Consider the following 17,817-nt stretch of genomic DNA (forward strand, 5'->3'; position numbering starts at 1 on the left):
GCTGTGTATTCAGGTGCTGGCAGCACTTTCTGGGAACTGCCAGGAGTCTGGGAAGTGGGGTGGCAGGAGGGCAGCCAGGTATAGTGCTGGCCAAGGAGCCACCAGGGACCCCTGTGCTGGTTCTTTGGCCAAGGTGGCCAGGCCGGCAGGAGCAGCTGTGTGTCCCAGCAAGTCTGATTTCCTGCAGGGGTCACCGGGGAGAAACCTCAGGCAAGACCCTGCCTGGACTCCCAGACTAGGATGTCCACCCTCAGCTGCCACCATCTGAGCTGCCTTCCCAGCCATGCCCCAGCCCCCAGCAAGGACCTGGCACCACCAGGGCACTCAGGACACTGGTGAAATGTCACTCAGCCCATTGGCCACTCACCCTCGCTTAAACCTACCACAGCTTCCTCAGGATGAAGTGCCTTCGAGGCCCTGCCACCTCCCCACCCCAGCCTCGGCCCACTCTCCCGCCTGCCCCTTCAGCCTGCTCTCCCCCCATCCCAGCCTCAGCCTGCTGCTGGGCTTCCTTCAGCTCAGGGAGGCAAGCTTTCCTCCTGCTCCGAGCCTGAGCACGTTTCTTCTGCCTGAACACCCCTGACCCCAACATGCTGCCACGACAGGTCAGAGGCCATCCTGTGCTCTTGTGGTGCCATGTGCCTCCCCTTTAGACCCCTCATCCGTGTTGGTCACCTCCCTCCATGACCCCCAATCCCTTCCCCCTAGATGGCTGGAAGGAGGGTCCCCCAGTGGCTGGCCAGCTTGGCCACTACTCTCCTGGAAGCGCTCTGCAGCTCTACAGGGGGCACGGCTGGTGACAAGTCCAGCCTGGAAGGGGGTGAGGCAGGCTGGGGAGCTTCTGTCTGGGGACAGGATCCACACAGAATCCAGCGACACTGACTGGGACCCTGAGAAGGCTCTGTGCTCTGTCCTGGTTAGTATCAGACCCTCCTGTTGGCAAGGGGGCGGGGGTGGGGGGTGAAGCTAGAACCCCTGCGGACTTTGAAGGGCAGAAAGCAGAGACCCTGTCCACTTCTCTTTCCTAGACAAGACCCCAGGGCCTAGTGTGTGGAGTGGGAGAATCCTGCCTAGGGGGACCCCAGGTCAGCCGTGACCAAGTGCCCACCATCTGCAGGTGTGGGAGCTGAGATGGGAGGCCACTGGTTTCTTAAGGAAGCTTTCCTGCCTTCAGTCTGCTCTGAGATGCAAACCGGCTCCACAGCCTGGCCTTCTTGCCGAGGGAGAGAAAGAGGATGTGACACCAGAGGTGACCACTGCCTTTATTGCCTCTGTGCTGGGGTCCTGGGCTGGGGATCAGAGGTATCTGGGGCAGCAGGTGACTCTGGGTCCAAATTATTGCTACTTGGCAAGATCACCTTGGGGCTTCCCATAGGGCCCTGAGTATGGGTGGGCATGAGCATGCAAATGATATGCAAACAACATGCAAACCAACCCAGGATCCTCCAGAGGTCTCTGGTGCAGCCGTGGGTGCTGGAAGAGTTGGGAGCCTGTTGGCCCCGGAGGGTGATTGGGACACCCAGGTCCTTACTCCACACTGCAGACAAATCTGGCCCAGCCTCAGGGGTCAAGGTTCAGGGTCAGGGGGGTCCCTGAGCATCAGCCCTGGTTCTGCTGCTGTTTGGAGAAGAACAGAAGCCTGGCCCCAAAACAGCAGGAAGAAAGCAGGGCACCCACTAGGCAGCCAGATGGCCTAAGGCCCGCTCAGAGAGGGAAAAGACCTGCCCTGGGTCACACAGCAAGGTAGGGGCAGAGGGGACCAGGATCCAGGCCTCCTGAGCTGGGCAGAGGCCAGAGTGCCTCAAATGCCAAAGCTACGAACAATAAAATACACTGATAAATAAAGAATAGAAAGCAAGCAGCCCAGTCCCTGATCCCTGGGCTGAGACTCTCCACCAGCTGCATGTGGGAGGCCTCTGAAAGCCAGGCCTCGGATCTAGGAGGCAGCAGCATCCTTGGTCTTGGTGCTGAGTTGACCAGTCCAGAAGCTCCAGAAGGAGGCAGGCAGGGCCCCGGGGTCCTTGGCTTACGCAGGTCAGGCTCAGTTATTATTCATAATCCACCAGGAGGCTGAGGGTCAGAGGTTGGGAGTCAGGGGCCATGAGGGCCCCACTGCCCCTCCCCAGGTCCCAGAGCTGTGGAGAGGGTTGGGGGCTGCAGCACACCTGGGAAGAACACAGTGGTGAGGGTGTCCGGAGCCCGCAAGTGGTCAATGAGGATGCGCTGGAAGGCCTTACTGCAGGCAGACTGCTGGTGCCTGGGGAGGGCCGTGGAGCGGGCTGAGGCTGGAGCCAGCCCCTCAGAGATCAAGACCGCCCGGTTAAGAGCTCCCTACTCCCACTCCAGTCCCCCTGCCTGGATTCAGATTCCAGTCCTTCCTCGTGTTGGCTCTGAGCCTCAGTTTTTGCCTCTGTGAAATGAGGACAATAGCGTCTACTTCACTGGGATGCTGTGAGGGTTATATGAGGGTTACTTGGCATAGGGTGTGGCGCAATGGTGACAGTGTATATTCATTGAGCACCTACTGTGTACCTGACACTATGTCGGGTTCTTTTCACGTCATCTCATTTAACTCATACGAGGGTGGTACTGTTATCGCTCCCATTTTGGAAAGGAGGCCTCTGGGGCTCAGAGGGGTTAGGTAATTCCCCTGAGGTCACACAGATGAGGAGAGGATGATTTGAACCCAGCCCTGACTCACTCCAGGGCCCGTACTCAATACAGGTTAGCCATTAGACCACCACTCATACCTTCTCCAGGAAGCCTCATCCTGCCAGAACTCGTACAGGGTGAACGAGGCATTATCCAGCATCTTCTGGGCAGACACACTGCAGAGCCAAAGAGATGGCCAGGCCAGGCCCGGCTGCCACCACCACTGCCCACCCAGCCAGGGGCACCTAATGGGAGCCCTGGCCCCGCACTCCTCCCTCCTCACCGTCCCCACACCGGCCAGCCCACCAGCCAGCTGAGGACTCACTGCAGACAATGGCTCTGGGCCCCTGTGAAGTCCACGTAGCAGCACAGGGCACGGTGGAAGTCTTGCAGGGCTTCCTCTGCCACCTGCATCTGCCTCTGGGCCACAAGGATGTGCTGGTAAGAGAGAAGCCCGGTTAGCCGGGGCAGGCCAGGGCACGCGTGAGGGCCTGGCTGGGGCCTCCAGGAGGACCCTGTCCTTCTTGACTTGCACCAGAGCCGGCCTACCCTGAGGCCGGGCTCCTGCCCCCAATATCCCTAACTCCATCCTCCTTTCTCCATCATCAAGGTTGCTGCCTTGAGCCAGTCACTGTCCCTCTCTGCTGCAATATGCTACCACTTCCTACTATTTCCCCCAGCCTCCATCCACACTGACCCAGACCTAGCTTTCAGAAATGCAGATGAGGGAAACTGATGCCCAGAGAGGGGCAGTGATTTCTGCAGAGTCACAGAGCAAGGGGGCCAGAACAAAGCACCTTCTTGCCAGGCCTGGGGGATGAGGGCTGAGCCAAGCTTGAGGAAGGATGTGTGTGTGCAATGCAGAGCCTGAGTCGGCAGCTGGCCCCACAAATCCCCCCACATCATGAGCACCTCCTGGCCCCTGGGACCCTGCTGCCTGTCCCTCTCCCAGACTCACCGAGTCGGGCCCCTTGGTAAGCTCCTCTTCATGCAGGGGTTCCAGCCGGGGGGCCTGTGAGGGACACGGAGTGTGGGCCAAGCCCCCCAGCGTGTGCTTGGCTTGGGTGGATTCCAGGAAGGTCCTCCCCCACGGGGCGCTGGCTACATGGCTGCTCACCTTGCACTCTAGCTGGTCGATGAGCTCCTGGAGACGGTTGACCTGGAGCCGCCACTGCAACTCAGCCTCTGAGCTCTGCCCTGGGGTGGGGGGTCCGGGGGGACTCAGCTTGGGAGGCATCTGAGGATGAACTGAGGAGCACTGGGGGCACTGGGGATGCTGCACCCGCCCTGGACCCTCCTCCCACCCTACCACAGGTGCACCTGTGTCAGAGGAGCCAGGAGACCAGGTGGGTGACCAGCTGACACTCCTCAGGGCCCTGCGCCCTGCCCGCCGGCTGCCACGAGGCCTGCTCTGCACCTCCACACTATCTTCATCTGACCTAAGAGAAGCGGAAGGTCAGCCCACTGCTCCCAGATCCACAGGGCCAAGGACTGGGTCCCTAGAACAGGGCCTGGGTGGAATAAGACAGGCTTCCCAGGACACTGAGGCCCAGCCTCACAGCCAGGTACCCCTTCTTGGCCTCCCTGCCCAAGAACAAGAATTTGGGCTCCAGGATGCTAGAACTACAGAAAGCAGTGCCAGCTGGGGACCTGCACTGTGGAGAGAAAGGCTGTTCATGAACTGCACCTGCAGGTCAGCAGGGCTCCTCACATACCGCGGGCCACGGGCCTGGGCCTCCAGAGTGTCAGACGCCCCCTCCAGCGAGCTCTGCAGGGCTTGGAGCTGGCTCACGGTCTCCCGCAGTAGGAAGCGTGTCACAAACTGGTCCACCTTGGAGGCCCGCTCATATTCCTAGGGGTAGAGGGGGTATGGTCCGCATCTCCCGGCCCCAAGCATGTATTTCTGAATGGGGAGCCACTCCCCTGCTCCCCTCACCCTGCCACAGAGCTACAGTGGCTGCATGAAGAGCAGAGGGCGTACAGACCTGCCAGAGGGCACGCAGACCTGGCAGAAGCAGGAGGGCACAGGGGCTCCATGGGCAAGCAGAGCCCAGACCCCCTCCTTGTCTGGACCTGGCCTCTCTTTCTAGGAGGTGAGAGGTCAACTCACAGGGAGGCATCTGCCATTCTCTGGGCCTCAAGGCCCTTTCCCTGTTGAGGCCACCACCTTTAGCCAGTGAGGCTCCGGCACAGTTAGATTGATGGGGGGTGGGGCAGGTTACCAGGCACCAAAGGCCAATTTTGACACGAGGCAAAAGGATGGTGTGATGTGGTCCCATACTCACCAGCTGGTCCCAAACTCACAATCTGTATTCATGCACTCATCCACTCACTCATCCATGCCACATTTACTGAGCATCTTTTACTAGGAGCTGCAGACACAAGACAGCCGAGTTGCTGTCCTCAAACACACACCCCAGCATTGACCCCAACCTACATCACCAGCCACTTCCCAGCCCCTCCTAAGGCAGGCGAAGAGACAGGGAAGCCAACCATGTGCCAGGCCCTGTGCTGCCCACTTGGAATGCTCAGAGACTCCCCAACTACCTTCACCTCCTTGTGCCTCAGTTTCCTCACCTATAAAACAGGGATGATAACAGCCATCTCACTGAGCTGTTGAGAGGCTCCAATGAGTTAATTCCTACATAGGACACAGCCCCGAACGGGAGTCCTGGGGAGCTGTGGTCCAGGTACCTGCTCTCCTCCTACAAGGAGCCCCAGAGGTCCCATCCATCAGGAGCTTCGTCTCCTGCTCATGACCTGCCTCAGCTCAACCATCGGATGGGTTTATGAACTGGGAGGAAGGGACAGAGGAGAGGCTGAGTGCCCTGTCAAGACAGGCCAGTGATTTCTGTCCTCTCTCCAAGCTCGGTTCTCAGACTTCCTGGCCATGCTGTGAGCTACCTGAAATCTTTCCAATAAATTCTCTTTCACACGCTTAATATGACTGACCAGTTTCTGTGGGTTGCAACCAAAGAACCCAGCTGATACAAGCACCCACCCTGTGCCAGGCCCTGTTCCAAGCAGAATTTCATTTAATCCTCATAACAACTTACAGGAACCATAATTGACCCCATTTTGCAATTGAGGCCTAGAGCAGTTGATTACTTGGCCAAGGTCACACAACTAGTTAGTGGCAGAGCCAGAATTCAAACCCAGGCCACAGAAATTCCTCTCTACTCACCACCAAGCACCTTACAAGCATCACCTCATTTATGATCATTAGCTCAGTTTTACAGCTGAGAAGCCAAGGCCAGAAGAAGTCACAAACAGAGTAAATGGAGCCAATATTCACCTGTGGGTTGTGGGAAGAGGAACATGGAGGCTGGAGCTGCTGAGGTCAACCCATGAGGTCACAATGTGGCCTCTCTGGGACAGAGCTGGGGCAGGGGGCCCCTGGCCAGAGAGCAGGACAGAGGCAGCATGGGCTGTGGCCCCCAGTGGTGACCAGTCCTGCCATGGGAAACAGTAGTTCCCACAAGAGGACCAAAGTGCCCAAGCAGGCCTGCAAGGAGAAGCCACCAGACATGGACAAGGCCCAGTGGAAACAGCAGTTCTTCAGCTACCTCAAGCGGAAGAAGCCGAGCGTGAGTGCCAGGGGGCAGGGGCAGGTGGGGGTCAGGGGAACCTGGATAGGTGGGCAGGAGGGGATGCTGGGAGTCTTGGCCCTGTGGGAAGAAGTCCTAGGGGCATGAAAGACCCCCTAGGGAACCCCTCCTGAGGATGAGGGTCCCAGGAACCCATGTGGGTGTGCATGAGGTCCTAAAAGCCCAGAAGGGAGGACAGGGATCCCAGAAACCAGGAGGGGGATGAGTCTTGGGAGCCCAGGAAAGTGGGCGGGAGATTCTCACAACCCCAGAGGGATGGGGGGAGGTCCCAGCACGGGATATCAGCCCTACTTGGTACCAGTGGGGCTATGGGCAGGAGGATTTCCCCTATGCCCCCTTTCCAGCCCCAGTCTCAAAACATGCGACTTCTCCCCATCTTGAAGTGGGCAGAGGCCCTGGGCCAGGACCGGGGTGGGTGAAGTTCCCAACATCAAGGTTGGGAGGACAGGCAGAGATCCCATAAACGTGGAAGGGAGCGAGGTCTCAGGAGGTCAGCCTGGAAAGGTGAGGGTTTCCAGAGGGGAGGTGGGGGGCTCTCAGGCCGTGAGGCAGGGTGAGGATCCCCTTCCCGGGCACGGGGCTGGCGAGAGTCCCGGAAGCGTAGAGGGGATATAGTCCTGGGAGACAAGACGGGTGGGTAGGGGTCCCGGGGAGGAAGGCGGAGCGTGGTCTTTCCCCTCACGCCCCTGCTCCACCCCTAGACCAAGATCGTGCTGCTTTTCCCCCTGGACAAGGAGGAGCAGCTGGCCGAGGTGGCAGCAGGCCCCAGCGCGCAGCCGGGGAGGCCGGGCGAGGACGCGGTGGGCGCCCGGATGGGTTCCCGGACGGCAGCGCCCATGCTGCGAGGAGCGGGCGACGGCGCCGAAGGGCGCGAGGGCGCGCGCGCGAGCGAGATGAAGAAGATCCTGGTCCTGCTGCTGCTGCTGGACGCGCGGCTGCAGGAGGAAGGACGGCGCGCGGCGGGCGGGCCCGGGGCCGGCGCGGGGGGCGGGGCCAGGGCCGCTCCCGGGCTCCACGCGCGCCTGCCGGCCGAGAGCCCACCGCAGCGCGAGGCCGCCGCCAGCGAGCAGCCGAGCAAGCGGCGCCGCTGCCCTTGCCCGCGGCCCTGAGCGCCTGGCCCGGCCCCCCGGCCCCAGGGCCCGGCCCAATAAAGGGCGCATAGCAACCCTGGCGCCGGCTAGCTCTGTCTGAGGCATCAGGGCGCTGATCCAGGTGAGGGGAAACTGAGGCCCAGAGCAAGGCAGGGATGAAAAGACTGACGGCAGAGCAACGGCCATGGTCCGCAATCAAGGCTGTTTTTGCCTTCTCCTTCCTTGTGACCCAAGAGTCAGAACCCCTGCCCCGAGCTAGGGAGGGGGCACCCTGCCTCGGTGGAGGGAGGCTGTCCCCGCCTCGCCCCCCCAGACCACCCCACCCCATCCCCCGCCAACTCCAGGCCCGGGGCAGACCCTGCCAGGTCTACACGCCCAAGGGAGGTGAGCTGGGCAAACCCAGGCTGGCCACGCTAGGAGGAGGAGACTGCTCCCAGCAGAGGGCTGGCATCTCCAAGAGTTCCAGCATTCACAAGTCTGTCTTAGGCAGAGGGCCAGTCCCAGGCAAACAGCCACCACCCTGAGGAAGAACTGTGAGGGTTCCACGGCCAGCAGGGGCAGGCCTGAGACTCACATTCTGCCTGTGAGAGCACCCAGGAGGAGATGCCGGGGTCCCTCCGCCTCTGAGTCCTCACTCCTAAAGGATATCCCCCAAGGCACCTTGGTCGCTTGTTTCAACCTACTCTGTCCCAGCCCCTTCCCCATATTGTGGGCTAAGGCTTCTTCCAAACCATTACCCTCTCTGTAGAGCAGGTCCCTCTCTCGCTCAGAGGCTCACACTGCTTCTCCACTGCCCACAGAAATGCCCAAACCTATTACCGGGATGTGCAGGCTCAGCCCCTCAGCCTCAGTCTTCCCCTCTAGGGCTTCTCAAGTGACTTCCACCCTCACCCCTGCTCTGGCCATACTGCCACTTGTGGTCTCCAATTCGAGGCTCACCTCCCTAATTCACCCATGAGAGGCCTGGCACTTCCTGCGGGCAGGACCCAGCTGCTGCCTCTCACTTTCCTGGGTCCCAAACTCAGCTCCAGACCCCAGTGCTCCCCTAGCCCTGCTGAACCTGCAGCCTGCCTTCCACTGGCAACCAATGTCAGAATGTCCCCTTTGGGGACAGACACAACAGGGGTGAACGTCCCAGCTCACTAAAGCCAGTGGTTCAGCTTCTGCTGAAGATGTGTTTTCATCCCTGTCAACATGATCAACATGCCACATCCCCTGCACCAGGCTGGAGATTGCACCAACCATAGCATCTCTCCTGCTGCTTGTGAGAACTGACCCTTTGCTACCATCCACATGTTACAATCTAGGTAGCCATGTTCCTCAATGTGGCCACACCTCCTGGCCATAAGTGATTGGCCTAAACTGGTCCTATCAGTTCCTTCCCTGGGACTGTAATTCATGAGCTGTAAGAGGCTCTGTTTTCTACATGCACGTGCACAGGCTGAAGCCAGTCTTTAGAAGAATAAGAACACACTGCAGAGCCAGTGCATATCCTGGGTTTCCCCACAGCCCTGCAGTCAGGCGCTGCTTCCAGTCTGTTCCTGAAACCTGATTTCACCCTTGCCCTTAGTATCCATAAAACATGCAAGATCTTTGTAACAAAATCACCATTTTAGCCTAAGCTCACCTGACTGGATATTCAACTTGCAACCAAAGTGGTCCTAAAGAGAATAATGAGACTGTGCATAGACTAGAGGTGGCCTCTTTCCTGTGCGTGAGGATTACTACCTTTTGGATGAAGAAACTGAGCCCAGAGAGAGATTAGGACTTGCTCAGGGTAGGCACGGTGAGTCAGCTTCAGAACTGAGTCACAAACTCAGGCCCACGGAAGTCCATACATGGAAGCCCCTGGAGGTAGGCTCCCTCTGTGGGCTGCCTGGGCCCCTCAAGGCTGAGCGCACAGAGATCCTCAAGAGGGGCTGCAGATCTGTGATTAAGAGCTTTCTCCTCAGTATTGAGAGGGGAAGGGCCGCACATTTGGCCAGAGCATATCAGATAATCCGAAGTGGTTTGGGGAAGGAATCAGATTGGTTGTGCTGGGCGGCTGAGGCCAGACCCCTGGATGCCAAAATCACTGCCTTTGGCCCTGTCCCAGGAGAGAGGATGGGCTCGGGGAGTTTTCAGAGGGGGGGAGGGCTGCGGAAGCGCAGCAGGTGCTGAGGGCTGAGGTCACAATGAGTCCGAGTTCTTTTCCTTCCTTCTCTGGTCACCCCTCCCACCTCCACAACCAGGAACAACTACTGTCAAGCCCAGGTGAGAAGTACCAGACCACCTGGGCTCAAGGGCTGGGCGGGACTCCTGGGTATTTATGTCCTGATGACATTGCCACAAGGCCCCTTCATTCTCAGAGCTCTGCTGCTCCTGGTGGCTTCTCACTATCTGAAAGTATTTGGCCTGGGCCTGTCATCATCCACCTCCGCTAGGGCTGAGGGGGCGGAGCCGCACAGCAGAGGCGAGTCCTCAAAGAAAGGGTGGCGCCTCGTGCAAGGTGGACCCTTGAGCCAGAAGAGGACGAAGAGGGCAAGCAGCAGCCGGAGCCCAGCGAGAGCGGAGTCGGACACTTGAACCAGAGGCGGGGCCTCAAGGCCTACGAGCGGAGACGAGAGCTGAAAGGAGACACCCCCTCCGGCCAGAAGAGCGGGACCTCAGGACCAGAGGGCAGAGCCGAGAGCTGAAAGGCCGGCCTTCGGCTGGGCCAGCAGAGGCCGGCGCGGGGCCAAGCTCCCGGGGGCGGAGCCTGTGGCCGAAGGGCGGGGCGGAGCCCGGAGGGTGGCGTCGGTGGCGAGGAGCCGCGAGGCCCGCCGGCCGCCCCCGCTGGGCCGCGTGGCGGTGGTGGTGGACCACGGCTCCGGCTTCACCAAGGCGGGCTTCGCGGGCGAGGGCCAACCGCGCCTGGTGCTGAAGAGCTCCAGCCTGGTGCCCAGCTGGGACCGGCCCGTGCTGCCTGGGGCGCCGGGCTGCGAGCTGGCGGGCGGCGTGGCGCGGGCGCACCCCATCAAGCACGGCGTGGTGGTGGACTGGGAGGCGCTGGAGGGGCTGTGGGAGCGCCTGCTGGTGGGCGGCCTGCGGGTGTCCCCAGAACAGTGGCCCGTGCTGGTGAGCGACTCTCCCTCCGCGCCGCCCGCCAGCCGCGAGCGCGTGGCGGAGCTGCTGTTTGAGGCCCTGGCAGTGCCCGCGTGCCACTTGGCCAGCACCGCGTTGTTGGCGCTCTGCTCCACCGGCGCCTTCAGCGGGCTGGCTGTGGAGGCGGGCGCAGGTGTGTGTCACGCCACGCCCATCTATGCCGGCCACTCGTGGCACGAGGCCACCTTCCGGCTGGACGTGGCAGGCAGCACCTTGTCACGCTATCTGCGGGACCTGCTGGTGGCAGCGTGCCCCAATCTACAGCTGCAGGCCCTGCCCCGCAAGGCCATCACCCAGTTCAAGAAGCGCTGCTGCTATGTATCACTGGACTTCGAGGGTGACCTCCATAACCCCGCCCGCCACCGTCCGGCCAGTTTCTGCTTAGGCAATGGAGGCTCTGTCTGCCTCAGCAGTGAGCGCTTCCGCTGCCCGGAGCCTATCTTCCAGCCGGGTCTGCTAGGCCAGGCTGAGCCAGGACTGCCCACACTGGCCTTCCGGGCACTGCAGAGGGTGCCCGCAACACTCCGAAAACGGCTGGCTGACACTGTGGTGCTGGCTGGTGGCTCCACACTTTTCCCAGGCTTTCCTGAGCGCCTGGAGATGGAGCTGGCAGCCCACTGCCGGCGGCATGGCTATGGGGCACTGCAGCCACGCCTGGTGGCCAAGCCTGAGCGCGGCACAGCGGTGTGGACAGGCGGCTCTATGGTGGCCTCGCTGCACTCCTTCCAATGCCACTGGATGACCCGGGCCATGTACCAGGAGTGTGGCTCCAGGCTGGTGTATGAAGTGTTCAACTGAGTCAGTCATGTTGGACTGGAGCGGGCAGTGCCACAGAGGGGTGGGGGCGGCAGAGGCTCAGCGGGCTGAGCTGAAGCTCTATGAGAAGCATCGAGTGCCAAATAAAAGTCTCAAGTTATTGCAGGTGGCAGAGTCATGTGGTGAGGGACACCCCCTACCCCTTTCTGGGCCAGGATGAGGTGGTCGGGCCTGGGTCCTCACTTTGACCTGCAGTTTGAGTCCCCCTAACCAGTTCCAGTTCAGAGAATGCCAGTCCAGCTGCTCACCCCGTGTCCTGTTTCCATGGCAACAAGGGAGGCAATGCCCACACTTGTGTCCGGGCCACAGACATGGAAGTCATCGTGACATGCCAACCCCTCATCGTGGAGCATTTGGATTCCCATGCCGTGCAAGGCCTCAAGGGTGATCCCTTGAAAAGCTATTAAATCCCACGGGAAAGGAACCAGCAGGGGAAGCCTGTCCTCAGCTGATCATCCACTTGCTGAGGGCCTCAGCTTCCCCTTCGCGTAAAAGAGGGGACAGGCATGATCTCAGGCTTGCTCACGCTCCCACCCACTCCCTCATGAAGATCTGGGGGACAAAGGGAGGTGGAGACATGTCTTAAAAGGAACACACCAAGGGAGGGCGGGTTGTGGTTTCTTTGAAGTCACCATCCAAGGGCCTGGAGTCTTGGCTGTGAGCACTGTTTATGCTGTGCGCACACGTGCCCAAACATGCACACAAACACATGGGTGCACACGCGCCTGCCTACTCACACGTCCTCAGGCCCGGCCATGCCCCAGCAGGCTGCGAACACCAGCATGGGCCTGTGGACGTGCGTGAGCAGGCCTCACCCTGCAGCCTCTCTCTGCCGGGTCCTGGGCTTGATACCCCACAACAGTTCGGGCTGGCCAGTAATAAAAATGTAGCAGCGGCAGCAGCTGCATGTATTAAGCACCTACTGTGTGCCAGGGATAGTTCTAGGTGCTGGGAATAGAGAACAAGATAGACAAAAATCCCTGCCTTCACTCTCATTTAATTGTCACAACAAGGGTATGGAGGCAGCCTCTGTCATTATCCCATTTACAGATGAGGAAACTGAGGCCCAGAGAGGTAAAGGGGCACAGCCAGAAAGTGGGAGTGCCAGGATTTAAACCCAGGCCTCTAGCTCCACAGCCCTGAGCCGCAATGGTAGAGACTCCCACAGCACAGCAGACATCCCTGCCCTCATTTTGAGCCTCCCACCGCCAGCCCCTCCACTCACCAGCTTGGTGGTGTCCATGGCGGTGAGCACTGCACGGTTCAGTGACTCCAGTGCAGCCAGCACAGGCTGGTAGACACCCAGGTGTTCCGAGAAGTAGTCTGCGGGCAGAGGAGGTGCTCAAGGGTTCCCTAGGACCGCCCCCCCACCACCACCTACCCATCCTGGGCTTCCTCAGCAGCCAACCAGGCCTCATATCCTGAGCCCAGTCCATCCTGTTCCACCAGGAGACCAGCAACAGCCTCTTCATCACACCCACCTGCCCAGGCTCCCAGGAGACAAGAGCTCCCGTGGGCCTACTCACCACACAGCTTCTCCGTTTCCAAATTGCTGCAGGGAAAAGAGAAGGCACATTTCAGACCCTCAGACTTGGGTCTGGGACTTTGTGAAGTGGGACTGTGAAGCCAGTGCTCCTCCCCGCTCCCTGCCCAGCTCAGTCTGACAAGGAGGCGACTGTTGCCTCCAGCGCAGGTTAAGCTGCTCAGTGGGCAGAGGCCTTGGGGCCAGGGGAGCAAGGGTACTCTGCCCCATCAAACACTCTCAAGCTCAAGCCTACTCTTGGCCTCCAGGGGCATTTCAGGCCAGGGGAGACAGACATGGACACAGGCCAGAGGGGAGTGGTCAGAGCTGAGAAGGGGAAGCCAGGGTTGGGAAGTCCAGAGAAGGCATGGGGTATTACTTGGTAGGTCAGGGAGGGCCTCCTGGAGGAGGGGCTGACTATGTTAGGCCTTGAAGGACAAGAAATATAACTGGAGTGCTGTTGGGGGGGCGGGGGTGGTAGCACTGCAGACAAAGGGTCCAGCCCAAGCCTCAGAACAATGGAGGGCATGGAAGCCTTGAATGCAGATCCAGAGTGTGGAATTTATTCTAAGGAGATGGGGTGGGGGGAACGGAAGTGAGAGGGAGAGACAGCTGTGTATGCGTGTGCACCACGTGAGGAAGCAGGGGAAGAAAGCATGCAAACTCATGCTAAGGCCTGTAGATGTGGGAGCACACGTGGGGAGGGGTGAATGTGTTCATGCACCTGCATCCATGGGTAGAAGCAGGCGGGGCCCAGCTGTCCCCAGGCATCCTCTGGTCCCTGAAGGAAGCAGGAATGGTGGCGGGGGGGGGGGGCACCTGTGGGCTGAACCATGGGTGGTGACTCAGGCCTGGCTATTTTGGGGTCCCAGCTGGAAGCAGTGTGATGGGCAAAGCTGGAGCCAGGGAGGGGGTGGGCAGGCGGGTAAAGTTGGCACCAAGCCCTGGCACCCTTCTCCCTGCAACCCCCACCCCGGCCTCCATAAGGAACCAAGGCAGCAGGGGACACAGTGGGGTTGGGACAATCCGGCTTCACACCTACCCACAGCTCCTTCATCCCCCTTCTCATACTCACTCAGTGGGGTGCCCATCAATGCCTCCGAAGAGCTCCCGCAGCTCCCCCGGACTGAGAACCCCGTCAGCAAAGTAATTCTGGAATTCCTCAAATGAGAGCTTACCATCATCTGGGGGGTGGGCAGGGAGCAGAGTTGGTATTCCTGACCCCTGGCTGCACCCCTGCCACCAGGCCCAGGCCCCCCAAAGGCTTCGCAGCATCGTACAACCACCCAGCCAAGTGGAATGGGATTCTGAGCTCGGTGGGAGGCCTGGCTGTTGGTGACAAAAGGGCTGGAGCCTCCAGAGGTGCCCCCTGAAGGCAACAGGGCCCACTTTGCAGGCACCCAAGGGACAGGGCAGTACACAAGCGGCATTGGGTAGGGACTCAATAAATATGTGCCAAGTGAAGAAACAAATGAACGACAGCCTGAGACCGACCAGATCACGACAGGGCCTAGACGTCCCCTGGAGGACTTGGAGGCTGAGATCTGTGCCCTACATGCTGGCTAGCCTGGCTCCAGGGTGGAGGATGCAGGCCCTTCACAGAGGAGCCACAGAGAGGCAGATGAGATATTCCTAAGAGTTGGAGCCCCTGTAAGAAGTAGCAGGCTAGCTCAAGGGGGAATGACCTCCCCATCACAGGGGGCATGTAACAGAGGCTACGAACATGAGTAGGATGGCCAGAGACACTGGGGATTTGGCCTGGAAGGTCTTTAAGCAGATGGGGTGGGGGAAGCAGAGCTGGGGGAGGGACTGAGCCTCCCCAGATACAACGCTGTGACCCAAATGGGACCATGTGTCCTGATCAACAGGTTGGGATAAACGGTCTCCACCAATCTGAAGAGACCCAAGGAGAAGGAGCAAGGGGTGGGGACATGATCCTGTCTCAAGGAGCCTGAAACACAGAAGGGTCTGAAGACTCCAGACGGAAGTGAGGCCAAGGCTGACTGGCTGCCTCAGCTCAGACCCTCGCCTGGCCAATCTGGGCAGAGGGGGCTGCTCTGAGCCATCTATGGGCCACAACCTGCCTGAAAACCTTCAGCTTTCAAGGTTTTCCCAGATCAGGGTCTGAGACTGCCCAGGACCCAGGGCAGGAGGAGCTGATTCCCCAGACCCAGCTTTATCCTGCCCAAGCCCTCCCTGGGTCCAGATGGTTGGTCATATGGAAAGTTGCTGAGCCCTCTAAAAGTCAAAGAGTAAAACTCCCTACAGGGCCTCATCTCCGTACCCCAACGCTTCCAAGCCCCTCACACAGGGAGCCTGGGACCAAGCATCAGAGACTTGGGTTCAAGGCCCACCACTTACAGGCTGTGTGACCTCAGGCAACCTGCTTCACCTCTCTGAGCCTCTCCTCCTCTGTCTGTGAAATGGGGAATTCCCATCTAGCTGGTGGTTGTGAGGACAACATGAGGTCATCTATGGGAAGTACCCACCACTATGCCAGGGCATTACGTGAAATTAAGCCCCTACCTCCAGCCTCTGGCTAAACCACATTTCTTCCACTCTCCATCGTGCCAAACTTGGCTCAAAACAGCACTTGCTCCAGGAAGGATGCCTTGATGATTCTCCTAATTCAGGTCCCCTCAAGATTTTTCTCCATTCTAGACAGTGCCCCCAAACCCTCAATCCTCCCCTGAGCCTCCCTGATGTCCCCACCCTTCCCCCCCATTGCAGGACCCAGGAGAAGCCACACTCACCATTCTTGTCTGCTCTGCGGAAAACCTAGAGGACAAAAGGGCATGGATGGAAGCTGTGAGTGCGGACTGGGAGGCAAGAAGCCCAACTCAACAGGGCCCCAGCTGGCCAGCCTGCCCCCTGCCTCGCCTTTCCTCCTGCCCAGCCTGGTCCCAACCCCCTGCCCAGCTTGGCCCTACAGGAGTTTTTCCAACAAGAGGGGCACAGGAAGAGCGCACAGCGGGCCGCACTTTCTCACTGCTCCTGTGGGGCCTGGCCTCATGGGGGTGCTCCAGGCCAACTTCCTGCACCCCCATCTCCCACACCCAGTGTCCATCCCAAGTTCTGTCTGATGCATCAGCCCTTGGCATAGTCTCAGCTTGAGGAAGGTGGGCAGATGAGCCAAGATGCGGCCTGAGGATGCTGGGCACCTATCCCAGATCTGAACCTCAACTCTGCTGTGTGGCCATGGTCCTTCCCAGACTCTGCTCACTCTGGGCTATTTCCCTGGGTGCTTGCTGAAGACCCTGACATGCAGGCATCGGCTAGTCCTTTCTTTGTGGTGCCTCAGTTTTCCCACCAGCATATGGGGGAGCAGCCCGGGGTTAACCCTTCCAGGGCTGGGGCTTCCTACAAGGCTGACTCAGTGTGAGAGCCTTGGGCAGGCCCATTTGTATGTGTGCATATGTGCATGTGTGCATGCAGGGGAGGGAGGGAGGGTGGTGGAAAGCAAGGGTGGACAGACTGTATTTATGGAGAAGCAGAGATGAAGGACAACAGAGGCAGATAGACGGAGAGGAGCAGAGTCAAGACATGGTCCCTGCCTCTCCCAGGGACCAGAGACTCCCAGGTCACCCAGAGCAGCCCAGTAAACGGGAGACCAGCAGGCCTAGCAAGGAGGGGCAGGCAAAAGCCTGCACAGAGAGCCCCTATCAGCTCCAGGTCCTCAATGCCACGCCCCTCTGGTTGTTTTCTCAGGGTCAGTGAGGCTCAGGGATGAATCTAACCCCTAGCCTGAAGCCTGACTCAGAAAGGCCTGCCACTGGCTCAGGGTCACACAGCAGCCCAGTGTGGCCTGGCTGGGGCAGATGGAGATACTGGGGCGAGCAGTTCCAAGCTGGGAATGAGGACACCTGAGGCCACACCCTAGTGGGCCCCTGCCTCCACGCACAATCTCAGACATATCCCTAACCCCTCAGGCCTTGGTTTTTCCATCTGGGAAGCGGGAGAGTCAGGTCCTTTCCAGCCATGAGAACTGTGGTCAAGGTGCTGACTCACTGGGGGGCAGTGGGGAGGGGGCAGGAGTACAGCCTTTCCCACTGGCAGGGACCTCTAGGAGTTGGGGCATGAGAGGGCCAGGACAGGGCTGAGTATGGGGTGAAAGGTGGGCAAGGGGTTCAGGGCAGTGACTGAGGCCTGGGCAGGCTGCTCCATGCTCGTGCCCATGGGGGCTGCAGGGCCACCTGTCACCCGTGGGAGGGGTGCACACACAACAGAGAATGACTGTGGGCAGCCCTGATCAACTGTGGGACCCCACAGGCCCTAAGTCGGATCTAAAAGACTCTGAGGTCAGCACTGGGTCGGGAAGTAGGGCTGCTTACTCTTCCAGGTTTCCCTGCCAGGGTCAGCCCAGCCTGGGACTGCCACAGAGGAACAGAGAGACTGCTCACGTGATCAAGAGTTGACAGCCCCCATCCCACCAGACACACAGATGGGGTGGGATCAGGGGTGGGGGGCAGCAGGGGCAGTAACACTGAACCAGAGACAAGGAGAGAGGAGACATGAAGGCAGTGAGATAAAGGGAGACACACGGAAAGAGGCAGCAGGGTCAGAGAGAGAGCGAGAGAGACAGAGACCCAGAGACAGGCAGGGCCCCAGACAGACCTGGAGGGAGAGACAGACACAGCGACAGGGAAAAACAGAGCGAGAGAGACGCAGAGACAGGGGCAAGGAGAGACAGCAACAGACAGAGAGCCCGGCGAGACGCAGGGAGAGAGAAGACAGAGACCTGGAGAGACACTGCGGAGACAGCGACACCCCCGGGCCGGAGAGCCCCCTGCCCGCTCCCCACTCACGTCCTGGAAGAGCGCGTGTCCGGCGGGCGCAGGGGGCCGCGGGGGCTCGGGCGCGGGCGGCCGGATCAGGCACACGGTGAGCAGCCCCGCGCACGCCATGGCGCCGCCACCCGCTCGCCTCCGGCTCGGCTGCGGCTCCGCGCTCTGCCCTCCGCCGCCGCCGCGGACTTGGGGGACGCCCGCCTGCCCGCCCCTCGGCG

General features: G+C 60.0%; 3 protein-coding genes across 5 annotated transcripts; 2 read left to right on the forward strand and 1 right to left on the reverse strand.

Annotated features, from left to right (window-relative positions):
• Positions 1-1,245: 1,245 nt before the first annotated feature.
• NECAB3 (N-terminal EF-hand calcium binding protein 3) lies at positions 1,246-17,817 on the reverse strand. Of its 3 annotated transcripts, XM_014828791.3 has the most exons (13): positions 17,618-17,815; positions 15,566-15,590; positions 13,888-13,996; positions 12,817-12,842; positions 12,516-12,613; positions 4,368-4,504; positions 3,973-4,091; positions 3,770-3,849; positions 3,611-3,664; positions 2,978-3,090; positions 2,751-2,828; positions 2,166-2,257; positions 1,246-2,070 (listed from the first exon to the last, which is right to left on the reverse strand). In XM_014828791.3, exons 1-13 carry the CDS (start codon positions 17,714-17,716, stop codon positions 2,042-2,044), a joined length of 1,059 nt encoding a protein of 352 aa, XP_014684277.2. In that variant the 5' UTR covers positions 17,717-17,815; the 3' UTR covers positions 1,246-2,041. The 3 variants fall into 3 exon arrangements, with proteins under 3 accessions (XP_014684277.2, XP_070341869.1, XP_070341870.1); XM_070485768.1 differs by lacking the exon at positions 2,751-2,828 and having other exon boundaries at positions 17,618-17,817; XM_070485769.1 differs by lacking the exon at positions 2,166-2,257 and having other exon boundaries at positions 17,618-17,817.
• Positions 5,859-7,510, forward strand: C15H20orf144 (chromosome 15 C20orf144 homolog). The gene is made up of 2 exons (XM_044748486.2): positions 5,859-6,239; positions 6,962-7,510. Exons 1-2 carry the CDS (start codon positions 6,000-6,002, stop codon positions 7,367-7,369), a joined length of 648 nt encoding a protein of 215 aa, XP_044604421.1. The 5' UTR covers positions 5,859-5,999; the 3' UTR covers positions 7,370-7,510.
• On the forward strand, positions 7,536-11,412 carry ACTL10 (actin like 10). The gene is made up of 2 exons (XM_014828784.3): positions 7,536-7,586; positions 9,968-11,412. The coding sequence occupies exons 1-2, from the start codon at positions 7,536-7,538 to the stop codon at positions 11,270-11,272; spliced, it is 1,356 nt and encodes a 451-aa protein (XP_014684270.2). The 3' UTR covers positions 11,273-11,412.

Source organism: Equus asinus, chromosome 15 (assembly GCF_041296235.1).
Source record: "Equus asinus isolate D_3611 breed Donkey chromosome 15, EquAss-T2T_v2, whole genome shotgun sequence".
NCBI classification, from domain to species: Eukaryota; Metazoa; Chordata; class Mammalia; order Perissodactyla; family Equidae; genus Equus; species Equus asinus.

What these genes read in the sequence shown, in the direction of transcription:
- C15H20orf144 (XM_044748486.2), top strand. Translation starts at nt 6,000, where the DNA reads ATGAGGTCACAATGTGGCCTCTCTGGGACAGAGCTGGGGCAGGGGGCC. An exon ending in TCAAGCGGAAGAAGCCGAGC is followed by an intron (nt 6,240 to 6,961) that starts GTGAGTGCCAGG and finishes CTCCACCCCTAG; the next exon opens with ACCAAGATCGTGCTGCTTTT.
- ACTL10 (XM_014828784.3), top strand. Translation starts at nt 7,536, where the DNA reads ATGGTCCGCAATCAAGGCTGTTTTTGCCTTCTCCTTCCTTGTGACCCA. An exon ending in TCCTTCCTTGTGACCCAAGA is followed by an intron (nt 7,587 to 9,967) that starts GTCAGAACCCCT and finishes AGCTGAAAGGAG; the next exon opens with ACACCCCCTCCGGCCAGAAG.
- NECAB3 (XM_014828791.3), bottom strand. Translation starts at nt 17,716, where the DNA reads ATGGCGTGCGCGGGGCTGCTCACCGTGTGCCTGATCCGGCCGCCCGCG. An exon ending in GGAAACGGAGAAGCTGTGTG is followed by an intron (nt 12,614 to 12,816) that starts GTGAGTAGGCCC and finishes CTCTGCCCGCAG; the next exon opens with ACTACTTCTCGGAACACCTG. An exon ending in CCATGGACACCACCAAGCTG is followed by an intron (nt 4,505 to 12,515) that starts GTGAGTGGAGGG and finishes CTCTACCCCTAG; the next exon opens with GAATATGAGCGGGCCTCCAA.